The 18165-nt window shown below is 40.1% G+C and overlaps 1 protein-coding gene across 2 annotated transcripts in view; it reads right to left on the bottom strand.

Annotated features, from left to right (window-relative positions):
* Positions 1-414: 414 nt before the first annotated feature.
* The window catches only part of BLTP3A (bridge-like lipid transfer protein family member 3A), a 63193-nt gene continuing 45442 nt past the window's right edge, over positions 415-18165 (bottom strand). Inside the window, exons 15-21 of one of the 2 annotated variants that reach the window (XM_077334439.1) lie at positions 17069-17265; positions 14852-15003; positions 14595-14745; positions 12475-12740; positions 10096-10204; positions 9708-9811; positions 415-4118 (exon numbers count right to left, since the gene is read on the bottom strand). In XM_077334439.1, the coding sequence (XP_077190554.1) occupies positions 3993-4118; positions 9708-9811; positions 10096-10204; positions 12475-12740; positions 14595-14745; positions 14852-15003; positions 17069-17265 (1105 nt within the window). In that variant the 3' untranslated portion in view covers positions 415-3992. Of the gene's footprint in view, positions 4119-9707; positions 9812-10095; positions 10205-12474; positions 12741-12790; positions 14489-14594; positions 14746-14851; positions 15004-17068; positions 17266-18165 lie in introns of those variants that run through there. The other variant, XM_077334440.1, reaches the window with a different exon arrangement.

Raw genomic sequence — 18165 nt, 5'->3', positions numbered from 1 at the left:
ACAAATGCCATTTGTTAAACTCTTCCTAGTGTTTTGAAAGTGACGAGGGCAGCCAGGAGCAGCAGTATGCAATAAGACAATAAGCATGACACTGCAAAACTGACTTGCTCTTGTTTTGTTAGATAAACATAAGTGCTTTTGAATAACTGCGAATAACTGTTTATTTAAAAGAGAGTCACTTAAAGCTGTGTCCAAATTTCTAGAGCCTAAGTGTTTGGCAGATATCAGCAGTAGCTTCACATTATCAGAGTTTAGGGATGGCAGGAGAAGTTACAAAAGATACGAGCAACATCTACTGGGCCACCATCCTCACTGAGTTGCAGTTTAAACACCAGCAGAAATTCAAATCAATATCTAAAATTTGAAGCTAGAAAATTTAATTTACAGAAGTATATATACCCACACACACGAACATAGATGTTAGTCAATTTAATTTATAACTTTTAAAAAGTGGTTCCCAGAACCAATACAACGATGGAAGGAAATGATATGTTGCAACATAAAAACAATTCAATACTGTCTAAGGCTTAGATTCAAGTCTCATTTGTACTGTGTGCTCTACATATATTCACGGTATTCCTGGTTGTAAAAACCACAAGAAATTAGAGAACCATATGAGAAATAGGAACTGTCTTCTTGGTATATCAGTTGCAGAGGTAAACAATGAATAATTTTGCCTTTTTACATCAAGTAGACCAGTGAAAAAGGGAAGAGTTTAACAGCTTCATAGTAGATTATTTAAATACACTGTTATATTTCAGAGTGATGTTAGCTTTCAGCAGAGGACAGCAGCATCTCTAGTAAGCAAGTCCTTGGATCTATAAGATCAAAGAAGCCACTTACGCTTTCTGTTAACACTGCCTTTTTAGCTGAATCGGTAGTAATATAGATCAAACTCCATTCAACAGGAGGCTTATAATGACAGAACATTGCAGAGACTCAAAGCATGAAGCACAGGATAGTTAACATGCCTGTAAGATGCTGCAGTTTGTAGTGAAAAAAGTGTCAACATTCAAGAAAAAGGTATAGAAAACAAGTAGACCTAAATCAAATATGAGTAAATTATACAGCTAAGACCGTCTTGTCTGATTTCAACACCCTCCCCCCATGGATCATGGATCATAAATGTTTATTTAATTAAAGGGAAATACCAGTTCTGGTTTTTTCAAAAAGATGTGTCATTACATGGTATTCCTAAAACTAGCTAATTGCTTGCCAAGTTCACAGAAAGCACACTAGAATTAAGTCAGTGATGCTATTGTAGAACCATTTCATAATAGTAGCTGCACTTGTCAGCCCCATGAAATGTTTCCAGTTTTTATTCTATTCATGAGGTGAAGCAGATTCTTTACATAAGAGCCAACTGCCAAGCACATTATTCTTTTGGTAGTGCTCTTCTGCTACTGACTTAAAGAGGAGCATTTTCCAGTATGGAGAATGATTTCTTATTTGTTCTAGCAGGCACCACGGTTGGATTTGAGGAAGAGGGAGAGGAGGAACTAAATGACAGCAGCAGAAAATAAGCAGAAATCACAACACAAAAAGCCTTCATATGTAGAAATGAAATTATTCTGAATTAATGCAAGTGCCTGCACAACACAATTGTAACACATTTGCTAGTTCAAAGTGCCTGCACTAGCCTCAAGGGTTAAGAAATTGTGTGGCAACTAGAGGTTTCTTTTTCTCCCTTCAAGACACATTGTTTCAGTGGCTGAGATTCACATACCAAAGGTCACAGTGACTGCTCAAAGGAGTTAGATGATAACAGACATGCAGATGTCAGAGACCATCAATTGCATCCCACAGCTTTGCTCTTCAGCAGCACACCATTTTAACAAGGAGAAATACACTGCTGGCAGTTCACTGGTAGTCAAGGCTGATAATTTTAAACAAAATAATCACCTAGATTATTACTTGTAATAATTATCACCATGTTTCATTATTTTATGAGCAACATTATCAATCAATGCACTCTGATTTTGCAGTATACAACGAATGCATACTCATATACTAGTGGTACTGTTACCTTATGCACATAATCTTTTAAAAAAATCCAGACATGTACATCCATAGTTCACGTTTAAGAATAACCAACATTATGCAGTATGTGTAATCCAATAAACTCAGTAGTATACCTCCCTTCTAAAGTTTGTTTAAAAGGTTACTTTAGAAGTTCTGAACAGACCAATCTAAGGAGTCAACATTTAAGTACACCTAAATTACACATGGCTCTGATCTCTCCAATTTAAGTCAACAGTATTGTAAAAGCACTATAATAATAAAATTAGGCCTGTAATTATTTTTTAAATTGGGAAGCTCTATTGCAATCCAACCAACAGTAAAGTATATACAGCTACGGGGTAAAGATCGGTTGCACCAAGCATAGAAATTTGCCAGATTATTTTCGTTGCCACAATGGAGTGAATTTGTTTTGCATACACAAAATATTGAATTAGTGCTCTAAAACAAATACAATACACATTTTGAAAAAGTGAACCCAAAAGATGTTAGAAATGTGTTAAATTCCAATATTACTGTTAAGTATGGTCTTTTAGCAGGCTGCAATACTGGGCTCTATTAGATGCAGTTAAATTTACATTGCCTGACAGGAAGGATTACCATCCCCCCTCCCTTTTCTCCATATGTCTTTCATGTTCCTTATGGATACAAGGGTAGAGAAGGAACAATCTTCTCCATATGTCTTTCATGTTCCTTATGGATACAAGGGTAGAGAAGGAACAATATTCTCCTAATTAACAGGATTGCATTAAGGGCTAAGGAACCTAGAATATTTAATGAATATTTTATTTTCTCCTGGCCATTACTAATTTCCTGTGTTGTTTTATTTCCCCCAGATCTTGTTAGAATGGTTTTGTGGGGGAAACCTTTGGTTTGATAGTTTTATGGAAGCACCAAAGAAAACAAGCAGTGACCCAGCATACTTTACACGACTGTTGTGTCATTCATTCTATAGAACTGCAATTAACTATATAAGTCAAAGCAAAAGAAATGTCTAAGTATTCAGTTTTAGAATACAAAAGTGTCAGAATTAATCTAGATTACTAAAAATTGCAGGATGTTGTTTTATGGTTCATCATTTAACAAATGACTCTCCAAGTACAGTGCTTGAACCAGAGGGGATGTGCATAATTCAGTTCCTCTGTGTGTTGCCCAACTTCTCTCATTCAAGGAGATAATCTTAGGGTGACCTGTGTATTGTAATGCAGAGTGGGGGGTAGACCTGTCTAATAGGCAGTTTCCCATCAAGCTACATCCATTGCAAGTCACTGTGTTGCAACAAGGCAATGATGGAAGAATTGGACAACATCTACACACTGGTGACTCCAGTACTCAGCTAACAAAGCATTGTTGAAAAACAGCTTAAACAGGCTTCCATAAGTCTCTTTTCCACACCAGAATGCACGCTGTTTTCCTGCCAACAATTTCCTATACTAGGATTATTTCTCAACTGCATTGTACCATGATTTCAAGGTCATGGTCCTGCACCAAAGTTCCAAGAAACTTATTTTCAGTGGCAAACAAGGCTTCAGGCAGGTAGTCTGACCTTATTGCTTTGATGTACAGCAATGTTGTCCCCAACACCACCAGCTACCTCTAGCAGCAATGAAGGAGAAAGAAGATATACAATCAGAAATATTAGTAGTTTGTCAGCACCACTTCAAGATGATTTGGACAACGAATGTTACTTGTTTGGCTAGGCTGTTTGGCTAGGCTATTTTAAAATTTAACACTGCTTCATACTACCTTAACAAGAATATGGCTGTAAACCCAACTTTCTGGCTTATCTACTCTCATTTGCTTTCTTGTTGACCCAGAGTCCCATCTCTCATAATGACATGTTATTTTTCTTCCTCAAGGCAGTTACTCTGATCTGAGGTTGCCCGAGTTAGGCATTATGTAACAAGCAAAAGTTTTTGATGCTGGTGTTGATCTCTGGTTGCCCTGAGCATCTGTAGCCCAGGTCACTGCTGTCAAAGTTGGAAGAGAGGATCGTATTTCCTAATTTCCTGTAGTAGACGCTCCTTGTCCAGATTAGCTTCTGCTAGGGCATTTTTGGTAACCTGTAGCTCTCTTGCCAAAGTTGGCACTTCTTTTAGCTACAAAAGAATAGAAAGGTTATTTGGCAAGATGTAAACTGAGGTTTGGATTTCATTTATTTATTTATGTACAATCATTGACTAGCATCAAAGTATAAATAAACCACATACGTTATTACAGCAATTTAACAGCCAAGTCACTCAGCATCAACAGTAACCAAGGATTTCTGCACTCTGCTGGCAATGTAGCAAAACTTCGCCACTGAGGTTTGGAATATTAGACATAATATGTGCAACATGCACTGGTAATGTAATGCAGAAATGTATACTCAGTTATTTCCCAGTTTTTGCACCACTGTGTTGGTGCATCCAAGGATTTTATGCAACAATGAAAGAAGTTCTGTATAAGTAGAAAGTTATATAGATTCAAAGTTGTCATATTAATATATTTAAATCACTAGGGTTTTCTGTAATCCTTTATTTGTAGTATGTGTCATGAGGAAAAACCAGGGATAATTTACTAGAAAGGAATGGTATATGGCTATTAGACATTATTGAAATTCAGATATTATTAGCCAAATATGTTTTTTTTTCAACTCCCCCCCCGAACATATATGAGTACATAAAATTCAATCTGTCCAACAGATTTTATATCTAACTAGAGGCAAAGCCTGCTTTAAAAGCAGGTCAGGAGCCAGAGACCAGCACTTCCTCCAACTCTCACAGTGGGAGAAGGGAGGGAGGGGAGGGAGCAAGGCAGAGGACATGGTGGCATGCCCTGCTTCCCCTGGTGGTGAGGAAGTGCTCAAGAGTGTCAGGGCCTAAAGGGGGATGTGAGCCACGTTTACTGCCCCCATTGAGGAGGTGGCTGGGCCTTGCAGCTCCTGCCAGCAAAGAGGAGGTGTTGGAGAATGGTAGGACCTTTGGAGAGGAGGTGGCTGGCATTCCCCAACTTCAGTTGGGTCAGGGAGGACGACAATAGCAGTGAAGTCCTTGTAGTGGAGACAGCCGAATTGGGCCGCCCTCTGCTGGCAGCGAGGAGGCAGAGAGGGTGGTTGAACTTCCCTGCTTTCCAGTGGGTATGAGTTGTAAAGAGGTGGACATGGCCTCAGTGGCATGACAGCCCTCTCACTGGCCCTGGGGGAGGGTCCTCCCCCCCGAGGTCCAATCAGTGGGCTAGCATAAGAATAAAATATGCACATATTGGATGGGATTGGGCATAATTCTACAAGATCTCTATGTTCGAAAATGCTGTCTCTCTCTGCCTAGCCTCAGATCACAAACCAGAATCTCTTAGTAATTAATCAGGAGACTTTTAAACACAAAGAATCCTGTTCCATTAACTTCCTGATAACCTAGACCCTCATAAAAAACCTTGACTAAAAGTTTCTCCATTCACAACTGACCTAATATGGGCCTCTTGGAATTTCCTTTGAAATCCTAGCTTGATGATGCAACTAAAGCAGCCTCCAAAACAATTATTCCTTAACTGGAGATTTTTGCTTCTTTCCTTATCTGGAAGTGTTCCCAACATCTATGAACTCCCTCCTTATCACTTTCAGTCAGTCAGGGAACATGCATGCCATACCATCCCCCTTGCCGAATATTTTATTTTCATTGAAGCACTAAGATCTATAAAGGAAACAAAAATATTTCCCCACATTGAAATTCTTGTATTTTTTTCCTTGTATATTTTTTATTGTATATATTTTTTCTAGTAGAATAAGTTGTGCCATGGAATCTTCCACTAACACATGATATATCTTCGTTGATTTCTTTCCATCTGGATTTCACTTTGGACTACTGTTTAGGTTGTTGCTTTGGGCCTCAGTGCTCAACTTAAGAGTACCTTTGCTCTATGCCTATTGTGATTCCTTGAGTGTAGTGCCATGTCAAAAAAGAAAAAACTCAAAAGATCCAAGCCCATGTTAAGTATTGCACAAATAAGCAATTCTACAATTTATGGTTGTACAAGAGGTAGCAACTAAAACCATCCCAAAAGAAAAAGAAATGCAAGAAAGCAAAATGGCTGTCTGAGGAAGCTTTACAAATAGCTGAGGAGAGAAGGGAAGTAAAAGGCAATGAAGAAAGAGAAAAATACACCCAACTGAATGCAGAATTCCAGAGAATAGCTAGAAGAGATAAGAATGCCTTCTTCAATGAACAGTGCAAACAAATAGAAGAAAACAATAGAATAGGGAGGACCAGAGATCTCTTCAAGAAAATTGGAGATATGAAGAGAATGTTTCATGCAAAGATGGGTATGATAAAGGACCAAACTGGTAGGTACCCAACAGAAGCAGAAGAGGTTTTAAAAGGTGGCAAAATTATACAGAAGAACTATACAAGAGTGATCATAACATCCATGATAACCATGATGGGGTAGTCACTCACCTGGAGCCAGACATCCTGGAATGTGAAGTCAAATGGGCTTTAGGAAGTCTGAGCAAAATAAAGCTAGTGGAGGTAACAGCATTCCAGCTGAACTATTCAAAATCTTAAAAGACGATACAGTAAAAGTGCTACACTCAATATGCCAGCAAATTTGGAAAACTCAACAGTGGCTACAGGATTAGAAGAGGTTTACATTCCAATCCCAAAGAAGGACAATGTCAAAGAATGTTCAATACCATACCACTGCACTCATTTCTCATGCTAGCAAAGTTATGCTCAAAATCCTACAAGCTAGGCTGCAGCAATGTGTGGACCGAGAACTTCCCTAAGTACAGGCAGGATTTTGAAGAGGCAGAGGAACTAGAGATCAAATTGCCAACATACGCTGGATCATGGAGAAAGCTAGGGAGTTCAAGAAAAACATCCACTTCTGCTTCATTGACTATGCTAAAGCCTTTGATTGTGTAGAGCACAACAAATTGTGGCAAGTTCTTAAAGAGATGGGAATATCAGAGCATCTTATCTGCCTCTTGACTGCAGGTCAAGAAGCGACAGTGAGGAGGGAGTCGACTGAAGATGGCGCCATCAAAAGCTGGACTTCTGTTCAGCTCTTCAGCCATGCCGAGGGTCAGGGGCTTCTGCACCTGGCTGACCTGAGCAGATATGCAAATCTGCTCGCCGGTCGCCCCAGGAACCGGGAACGGCATCCTGAGGGTCCTACAGATCCGTGGGGAGGTAGGGGGACCGAATTCCCCGGATTAATAGTGGCGTGTGCTCAAGGTCACGATGGCGTCCTTGTCGCAAACAACTTTACAAGCTTGAAACGACCAGCTGACCCTACATTCTTCCCAGACCATCTTTTACCAGATTGACAGAAGCGCTGACAGAAAGCTGGAGTCTGCAACAGTAAGAATTGAAAGCTTTCTGGCTCTTCCCTTTCTTTTTCCACAAGCTCTTCCCCCCCCCCCTTTCTCAACCAATTTACAAGTGAATTCCCTCTTTCGCCGAGTGAGAGACTCCCAGCTAATTATACCCACTAACCAAACAAAGAAAGAACTTCGAAGTTTTGTTGAAAAAAGTTCAGTGGGGGTAACTGACTTGATACGGAGATCGACAAACTGATAATTTGGGATCACCCGTGCTCCCGCGAGACCGTACGAGACTTTCTGTTTCTAATTTGTGACTGCCTGGAACTATGGAGAAATTAACTAAGGCACAGCTTTTCCATTTGTTATGCGAAGGGAACTCAAAGATACTGAAAGCAGTCAATAAGCTGGAAAAGGAAATCCGTGGGATTAAGGGGGAGCTTTTGGACGGAGAGAGAAAAGCTGATACAGCTTTGCCAATAATAAATCAAACAAAAACTCAATGTTTGGAAGTTAAACAACAGGAGAGGGAGAGAGCCAGAGATGTAAAAACCCAAAGTACCTTTGAAGAACCTGGGAAAACAGATTAAAGGAAAGAAAGCACCGAAAACCTGGAAGTCTATTCAGAGCAGGAAATGATTTGGATCAGCAAAATAAAAAGAGTCTATTCAAAAGCGACAGCAACCAGGAAGCTATCAGGAGATATTCCTGTGCGACCAGAGGAAGAGATCCAGATTGATAAAGTATTCAGAGCCAACTCAAAGGCGACTGGCAGCAAGAATCAACTAAGAGATTTCTCTGGCCCTGACAGAAGGACAATCAGAAACACTCTACTATGGAAAAAAACACAATTTCATTTTCTGCGACCACCTGAAGGATGAGTTGAACAATGGAGTATTCTCCTGACTTCCTGTGGGAAAGACAGCAGCAGTAACTTTTAGGACAGGACCAATATATGAAGGGAACTGACTTTATATCATCTAAGACAATAATAGAATATATCCTTATAATAGATTATACTCTCATATGTATCAACAACTACTTTGCTAAGAAAGATGGTAGATCAGGATTAATATGCGATGGGAATTGAATATGTATGTCAATATGTATGCTAAAAGAGGATGACAAACCATATTTCATAGGCATTAACAAGACGGCAGTAGTAACTCTTGGGTCAGGGCCAATTTATGAAGGGGACTGACCTAATATCATTTAAGGTAATAACAGAATGTATTCTTATAACAGATCATACTCTCATATGTATTAACAATCACTTGGCTAAGAAAAATGGTAAAAACTTCTAGATTAGGAATAATATGTGATGGGAACTGAATATGTATGTTAAAAGAGATGGCAAACCATATCAGCTGGTTGTTTTTTCTTCTCAATTTTTCTGTAAATGCTTTATATAATAATAAACAAAATTATGATAAAAAAAAAGAAAGAAGCGACAGTGAGAACCGGGCATGAAATCACTGATTGGTTCAAAATTGAGAAAGGAGTTCGACAAGGCTGTATACTGTCGCCTTGTTTATTTAACTTTTATGCGGAGCATGTCATGAGAAAGGCGAGGTTAGATGAGTCACAAATTGGGATGAAGATTGCAGGGAGAAATATCAACAACCTCAGATATGCAGATGATACCACTCTAATGGCAGAAAGCGAAGAGGAACTAAAAAGCCTGTTGATGCGGGTGAAGGAGGAGAGTGCAAAAGTTGGCTTGAAACTCAACATCAAGAAAACTAAGATCATGGCATCTAGCCCTCTCAATTCCTGGCAAATAGATGGGGGGAAAATGGAGGTAGTGACAGATTTTATTTTTCTGGACTCCAAGATCACTGCAGATGGGTACTGCAGCAAAGTAATTAAAAGACGCTTGCTCCTGGGGAGGAAATAATTAACCTCCCAATGTTACTGTTAATTGTTATTTATATTATAAATGTGGTATTGTAATCTTTTGATGCTTTACTGAGTTGCTTTGATGTTACAGTCTGTATAACTTTCCATGTAATTTATAGAATGTTCAATGTAAACAACCCAGAGCTGCAAAAAAATGGGCGATGTAGAAATCTAAATAAATAAATAAATAAATAAATAAATATGTTAATAATTTTGTTACATTTTGGTTTAAGATGTGGCCCTCTTTAGGCACTGGGCACGCTAATGCTGCCCCCATGTATCTAAAGGTTGAGGACCCCTGATCTAAGGCATCAGTAAAGCGATGCTTCTGAAAACAAGTAGAGCAACTGATGCCAAGGTTTTTACCAAGATAACAGAAATATGTCTACAAAGGGATATTAAATATATATCCCATTAATCTATTTCGCTATACTTTTTATTTTTACAGTTGTAAATCAATTATACATTGTTACAAGGTACTATGGTATACCTGTAGTTCATCATCTGCAGGTGTTGAAACTATAGTGTTTTTCTCTACTGGAATCCGTCGTTTCTTGGGACAATTCTGCATAGATGATTCTTCCCCCTTTGCAGCTGGAAAGTAATTTAGAAAGTAATGTAGAGATCATATTTATGATGACACACCATGGAGGTCCTTTTAGAGTAGCTGGTAACAGCTGAAGAGCAGTATCCAAAATGCCTATGATCTATTGTCCTCCTTTATTTACCATCTAATGCTTAGTTTGTCATATTAATGGCTTCAATAGCAGGAAAAGATAACTGAAACTAGAGGTGCTTAGCTGTTTCAACTGTAGTCTGTAGCTATTTTAGCTATCTTAATTGTATTCTATGAAGACACAATGTTTTTTGGCACTTACCTGTTATAAAGAATACTCCATCATCATTACACCGAACAACAATGTGATCTGCTGCAAGAATTATAGGGACAGGACCAGGAGAAGTAGGATATACTCGAGGACTGTCATCCTGCAAGACAAAGAATATTTGCTTGTCTACAGAAAAGTTCTCTTTACCAGATTCTTACATTAACCCTTACCAATGTTTCTAACATTCCATGCCATTTAAACAAAGAACCAATTGTGAAATCAGAAGTCTGTATCCAATTCATGGATTGGATCTCAAGTGTCTGAAGTGAGTGTGCAGTGTGTTTCCATAGGTGGGGTGGGGGTGGAAGAAGAATGCAAGTTTTCCTTTCTCGAGTCAGCTCTTCACAGAGTACCGCTACAAAGAATCCCCTGACTTTTGACAGCAGTTTTTTGAGAGTTTGGCACTGCAAGGGGAAAGCTAAAGAGTCTCTATTTACAGAAATTTTGATCCAAACCCTCATTTTTTATCCTGCCTTTGCATTACTAAAAAGTTTGCAAAAAAGTTATACACGTTTAATCAAAACAGTACACATAAAGTTATAGTGAAATCAGCAACAAGAGCAAGCATGTTCTTATCTTTAATATATAGAAGTGAGGTCTATTTGCTAAGGCACAGAAAAAATCTGTCTTCTCTATTAATCTTCTTACTGTTAACAGTACTAACAGTACTATCTGCACGGCCAGTAAATTTCCACCAATAATGAAAAAGTAGAAGAGTTGCTTTTTATACCATGCTTCCCACAACTTAAAGAAGTCTCAAAGCGGCTTACGATCGCTTTCCCTTCCTCTCCATACAACACACACCTGTGAGGTAGGTGGAGCTGAAAAAACTCTGACAGAACTGCTCTGTGAGAACACCTCTAACAGGTCTATGACTGGCCTAAGGTCACCCATCTGGCTGCATGTGGAGGAGCAGGGAATCAAACCTGGTTCTCCAGAATACAGTCCATTGCTCTTAACCAGTACACCACACTAATCCTCTATACCAGTGGTGCCCAACCTTTTTATCACCAGGGGCCAGTCAATGCTTGACAATTTGACTGAGGCCCGGGGAGGAGGGTAGTTTTTTGCCGAGGGACGTCGCCGCCACCTGAGCCCCTGCTCCACTTGCTTTCCTGCCAGTGCCCCTGACTTCCTGTTGCCCGCTGGGGGGCACTGCCAGCAGCAGCTATGCAGTGCCATGCCGAGGGGGAGCCCCAGCCATGGCGGCCGCCGGAGAACACCAAAGGTGAGCCGGCAGCAGAGTGGCAGGGCAGCCCCCAAGGCAGCAGCCAGAGAGAAGGACAAGGAGCTGCAGCCCGGTACCAACTGATCTACGGACCGGTAGCGGTCTGCGGACCAGGGGTTGGGGACCACTGCTCTATACCACATTGTCCATGGTCTCCCTGCCCCCCCCCCCATCTCCCACACACTGGAAATTCAAAAGCCAGGAAATAAGATGTCTGGTTGCTTCAGGAAATAAGGATTCATGAACAAATTTTCTCAGGATCACAAAATTACTGGTTAGGTTGGTTATCTATTTACATTCTGCATTCCCTGATCAGGCAGATGGTAGCTCAAGGACTGAAAACCTGCGGGAAATGGTAACACATTGGGTGAGATTTCAGAAACCTGAGATGGGCTGTCTTTGAACAAGTTTATCAATGGCCAAGGTTACTAACTTATTCATAAGACGCGTATCCAGTCCCCCAAAGTCCCATTTACCATGATGATCTGGCTGTAATATCAGTATGAACTAGAAAAATTCAACCAATTGGTTTAACATGCACAACATACGCAGGATCAGTCTGGTTAGTATTTGGACAGAAGACAACTGAGGAAGTCCAGGTTTGCTATGCAGAGCAACATCTGTTCAACTCTTGCCCTGAAAACTCTATGGTGTCGCCATAAGTCAGCTTTGACTTGACAGCAGTTTCCCATCCTGAGCCTGGTGCTCCTGCCAAAGCCTTGATTAAACTGTAAAGCTCATAAGTTAAGTTTCTCTTTCCAAGCTCGGCTCTCTGTGCCCCCACCTACAGTAGTAAGGCAGATGATCTGAGCTGTATTGGTAGGGGTGGTTAATAAATCCAGTAGTAGTGGTGGTGGTGGTGGTAGTAGTAGTAGTAGTAGTAGTAGTAGTAGTAGTAGTAGTAGTAGTAGTAGTAGTAGTAGTAGTAGTAGTCGTCGTCGTCGTCGTATTGGTGTTGCCCCCTCTTGAGGCTATTTTATTGTCTCCTAAGTACCAGGCCAAAACATTTCTCTTTATCAAGCCCAGAGGGTCATTTTATTGTGTTTGGTTGTGTTGCTGGTTTTGAGAGAGATAATTTTTGTGCATGTTGCTTTTAGGATTTTATTGTTTGGGCTTTTTAAAGTAACAGCACAAATACTTACCTTCAGTGTAATCTTGGCATCCATAATTTCAATTTTCAGGGGAATCACTTCAGGAATCATCTCATCCTCAAGGAAAGGCCCAAGGCTAGTAAGAGAGGATGTCAGTACTTCTTTATGGTAGCTCTGGATCAACATGTGGAGAAATCCATTCCGGACAGCCAGGGGTGAATGTACTGCAGCACTCGGTCCTATTTCAAACCGCAAACACACCTCGGGCTGAGTCTGGTTAGTATCCTTTGTTGCAGGCTTCTCTGGGTTTGGATCACCTAAAATCATAAATGTGATTGTCATAGTAAAACTATGCTGGTGGTAATTATATAGTAGTATCTGTCTTGGTGTTGCTAAAGCTATTGTACAAATTGAGTTAATTAAATTAAGGGAAAGACTATTACTGCTTGATTACACCCAGAAGAGTGACTGCAAATCCATTTTCTTTGAACAACCATGTTTCCTGATAGAATATTATACCAAAGCTGGTACTCCAAAAGAGAGTCAAAGAAGACAGACCCAAGCAATTTCTTCTGCTGCCTTGAGCAAGCTTATTTCAATATGACAATTCTATGTATTGGGTTATCAAAATTATAATGTCTTCTTTACACAAAGTAAACAGCACATTTATCCAGGCAATATTAAGCCTCATTCATCAGTAACAGTGACTTAACTAGGGCTTTCTGACAGATGAAAAAAGTTTTAATTACCAATTCAATTTCCATCCTATTTTGCATTCTGTGCTCTAATGGGCAACAGATGTACAACTGAAGAGAAGTACCAAAATGAAATACATCTCACATTTCCCCTTCTAAAAAGGTAAATGAGTTGGAAATCCACATTGCTGAAATGATCAAGCACAAGCATCTGAAGTATCAAGGAATGCAGAAAGAACACCACCATGAAAGAGTCTTCAATTTGTCTTCCACATGCACTCTAAAGTTACAAATTAGGCTCTTCCCTTTCTCACAACACTAAAAATGGCTAGTTTCCTCATGGGAAGGAAAGGAAGTTTTGTGTTGGAATTCCAGTTGAGTTTTGTTCTTTATACCATATCACTTAATCCAGCACTAAAGTAGTATTTATTTGTTTGTTTGTTTATGTTTTGTTTGTATACCACCCTCACAGCAAGCTGGATTAGGGCAGTGTACAACATCACAACAAACAATAATATAGGTTAAAATAATTAATAACACATTAAACCAATTTAAAACCATCTAAAATAACTAACAACAGCATCGGTTATGGCTATTATTTCTAGTAGATCCTTTCAGTGAGTCTGTTTCCAAGTTAAGCGGGGCCCAATAGATGTTGTAGGATTACTGTAGCTTGGTGGCAGAGCTCCATGCTACAAGTCCTGTGGAACTATGCTAGCTCTATCAGGGCCCAGATATCCTCATATTAATGATGCTGAACAGCCATAAAGCACATATCCTCATTCTTGGTAACCACAGCACATCACACCAAGCATTCGGGACCAGGACTCCTTAAAAACAAAGGAGATATGCTGAATCACACCAATAGTCCATATATCCCAATGTTATATCATAGAGAAGCCAGCCAGATGCCTCAAGAAGGCCTATAAGCAGAAATCAAAGCCTCTTTCTGTCATTCTACCTAATACTGGTATTCAGAGGACTCTACTATCTCTGAACATGGAGATTCCAATTTAGTCATCATGGACCTGTCCTACATAAATTTGTCTAATTGTAAAGTCAGCTCATGGACATCACTACATTTTGTGACAATGAATATCATGAGCGAAGACTGTCTCTAGTCAAAATCAATCTCAACATAACATCAAAAATTATTTACCATTTTTCTTCAGTCTCTTTTTGTCCCATTTATTACACTTATTCTGCCCTTTGCTTGCATTTCTATAAATTAACACAGACACATACCTGCTTTGGTGGGAAGGAGTGCTAAATGTTAAATACCTTCTCTATCTCTGTGGGATTTCATTTGTGTGTACAAATTACAGAGCTCAAATTATATATCTGAACCTCATACTGTTAGATGTTCCTCCCTGTGAATACAGTACAAATCAAGGGAATGTTTGCTTGAGTAGTTCTCTTAACATGTACTGGAGCTGTTGAAACAGTAAATAAAAGCTCCAATGGCCAATAACATACCTGCATAGTCACTCTGCAGATAGTGCCACATTCTTAAATTTCCCATTTGTTCAGGAGTTGCTTCCATAACTTGAAGGGCAAGTGCCATATCATTTCCTTTTGTTTCTATCACACAGTTTACTTCATTCATTTTCAGAATCAAAACAGATACCTAAAACAGAACACAGAACAACTTGATCACTGCAAAAAAAAAGCTGGTATCTTAAACTTCCCAGTGAAGGAAAGAAAAATAACAACAGAAAGCGGGCTGAATCTACCAGCTGAGAGTTGGAGTCATCTCCACTTTGAGAAGCTGAACTGTCAATATACGTTGATTCTCGCTCCTCATCTGCCACTGGGCTTGTTCCATTATTTACATCATCATGAATCTGAGGAAGGTGTCCTGGGATAAGAGCATCCAGACTGGACTCTAAAGAAGAATTGAGACTTTGAACATCAGTTTCTGCCTTTGAATTTATAAGTTTTGGTCTCCACTTCTCATACAGCACAAATATAACTGACTCCTGCTATCTAAAGTCATTACATACCTTGAACTGAATCAGTCTAAAATGCCACATTTTTGCAACACAAGGGAGAAATTTGTTTTGAATATGGACACTGAAATTCTGACATGAATTCCCCAGAGCTAAGCAATTTTTTCCTGCTTCGTTCCACATTGTCCATCACTGTGTAATTCTACTTGAAAATGTACAAGTAGATGTGTAATTAGGCATTCTGTAAGCTCCCATAATTGTCCATGAACTACATAATTGAAAATATAACCAACAACTATAAAAGCAGTAGCTCTAATACCTACAACTCATGAGAAGTTATGAATGGATGCTCTAATAATTTGGCTGAGTTATTCTGGATTTTAAGCCTTTTAAGAACTCAGCCTACTGAATTTGCTTGCAGTTTAAGCCCCTGTTTACACTGAAGGGAGAAATGATAGAGAAAACAATGTACAATAATTGGAAACCACAGTTATTTATTTTGGGCACTTTTTATGTCCTTTTAAATATTTCTAGATTAGAGCATCGGACATTTATACCTCTTAGAGGGAGATCAGAATGTATAAAATAATTAGATGACTGAGAAACCTTTACCAATAATATAAATCTGAAGAAAAGTGCAGCCAAAATTTATCTGGCAATGCGGAAACTAATTGTTTAGAAAAGCAGGCAGCAGGCACGGGTTTTGCCACCTCCCTCCCCCAACTCAAACTTTACTGCCTAGATAGTTAGAAGAAGTCCTCGTATTATAACAATTGTTGTTATTTTCTGCTAGCTTCCTAGAACAGCGGTACGCAAGCTTCTGCTTGCCGCGGACTGCTGCGGAGTGGTAAGCGGAGAGGGCGGCCCAGGGGCCCGCGCACACGCGGCAGCCCCAGCGCAAACACGCATGCGCAGACTGCCGCACACGCGCGTTTGTGCCCAACAGGGGCGCAAACGCACGTGTGCGGCAGTCCGCGCATGCGCGTTTGCGCCGCCGCCATGCCGGCGGCCGTGGCTTCCCCTCCCGGCCCCTCCGGGCCGCGAGCAAATCGGCCGCTAAAGCGGTCGCTAAAGCAGGCGATTAGCTCGCAGCTCGGCAAGCTTCTCTTCCCTCCCCTCCCGAAGTGAGAAGCTTGCCAGGCCGCGAGCTAATCGGCCGCTTTGGCGGCCGATCTGCTCGCAGCCTGGCGAGCTTCTCGCTTCGGGGGGGGGGGGAGGAAGACGGAGCCATGACCTAGAATATAGGATTGGAAAAAAGAGACTGGGGCACAACATTCACAAATAGCTATGTATGAAAAATTCAAAGTATGTATATTAATTGATACTTGGCTTTGGCCCTTCTTATGTGGAAAAATGTTTAGCATAACAGTGTGTCTAAACTTTGTGCAAAAATATTACTATAGATTTTTAATCAAAGATAGACTTACTTCAGATCAGTGTGTGAAATGCGATCGTCTCCATCCCCAACATTTTACAACCCTAGACTGATTGTAGGTTTCCTGGTCTACATTTCTTCAGTTCCCTACCTCTAGTATCTCTCTTTCTCTGAGGTGCCAATGCATAGTTGTCAGCTTAGTTTAGTGGTCAAGAGCAGAGGCTTCTAATCTGGCAAGCCAGGTTTGATTCCCCACTCCTCCTCCACATGCAGCCAGCTGGGTGACCTTGGGCTCATTACAACCCTGCTTAGTGTTGTTTTCACAGAGCAGTCCTCTCTCAGCCCCACTAACCTCACTGGGTACCTGGGGGGAGGGGAAGGGAAGGAGATTCTAAACTGCTCTGAGACTCCTTCAGGTAGTGAAAAGCGGGGTATAAAAACCAACTTCTTCAATTAACTGAAGTGAGTTTTACATCAATATCCTTCAGATATCACTTTATTATTTCTCAGATACTTAAGGATACCTTTCCTACTATAATTTGACAAATGTTTTTTTGTATAACAAAGTATATTTTAGTTTACTTTAATGAGATTATAATGGGAGAGGAAATATAAATTATGTTTACCTGCATCCATAAGCATCACAAAACCTTCACTGCCATCACTGTCCACTGACAGCCGATCTTCATGACCACTGCCATCAAGTGAGCTGGTATCGAAGGAATGCTGGGAAGCAGTCCTCTTCATGGAGGAGAAATGCATACGGTTGCCACTGCCTCCCACTGGAGTCAATGACCCCTCTTCAGCCTTAGGTGCTGGATCCCTACCAACACGCCAAATAAAAGATGTTTGGTATTAATGGACTGTGCTGAAATTAATGGTCATAACACTAGATCGCCATTCATTATGATGAGTGGTATGTGCAAGAATAACTACCATGATCTTGAAAATTTGTATGTGCTCTCCTTTCAGGCTGAACATATTGCAACTTCTATGGTTCCATGTCATTTAAGCGGTAGGTCATTCACTGTCAGGAGTGTTGAAGAAACTTTTCCCTCACTGAAACCTTGCACATTGTCCCCTTGTGTGGTACTCTATGGGCATCCATTGATTTATATGGTAGGAAGTAATGATATGAACTTAGTAACACCAGTGGCTAGATTATAATCAGAATCAGAAATCCTTTATTGGCATATAAAAACTGTATCACAATAAAAATTAGGGTAAATAGGTGTCAAATACAAAATTGGATAAAATGACAGGATACATAGAACCCAAAGGCAAGTAATAAATATACAGCAAATTGTCCCTAACACATATCCTGATACAACTCTAACCTTGTATTCCCCTTCAGAGACACAAATGCTGGCCAAATTGTTCTCCTTTCAATTATATTCCAGATTGCTATAAAATACTTTGTTTCACAAAGCTCAACAGGAGGTATTAAGAGCCAATCCCTATCTACACAGGCTATCCAGTTAGCTCCCTAAATCCTAAGAAGGATTATGGTTTTTGGTGTGATGAAACATGGTGAATTGACTTGTATGTCTACTGATTGTGTAGAGAGAGAAAAAAATCAGATTCCATTTATCCTCATACTACTCATGAAAAGAAAAGTCCTATTTATTCCCTAAAGTAGCTAAGGAAATAACAGCCAAAATGGCGGTCTCAAAATAACCTGTCCCACAGGAAGCCAACAGTCAGGCAGAGAACTGACAGTATT

This window comes from Paroedura picta, chromosome 4 (genome assembly GCF_049243985.1).
Source record: "Paroedura picta isolate Pp20150507F chromosome 4, Ppicta_v3.0, whole genome shotgun sequence".
NCBI lineage: Eukaryota > Metazoa > Chordata > Lepidosauria > Squamata > Gekkonidae > Paroedura > Paroedura picta.
This window is presented reverse-complemented; position numbering and strand designations above follow the sequence as displayed.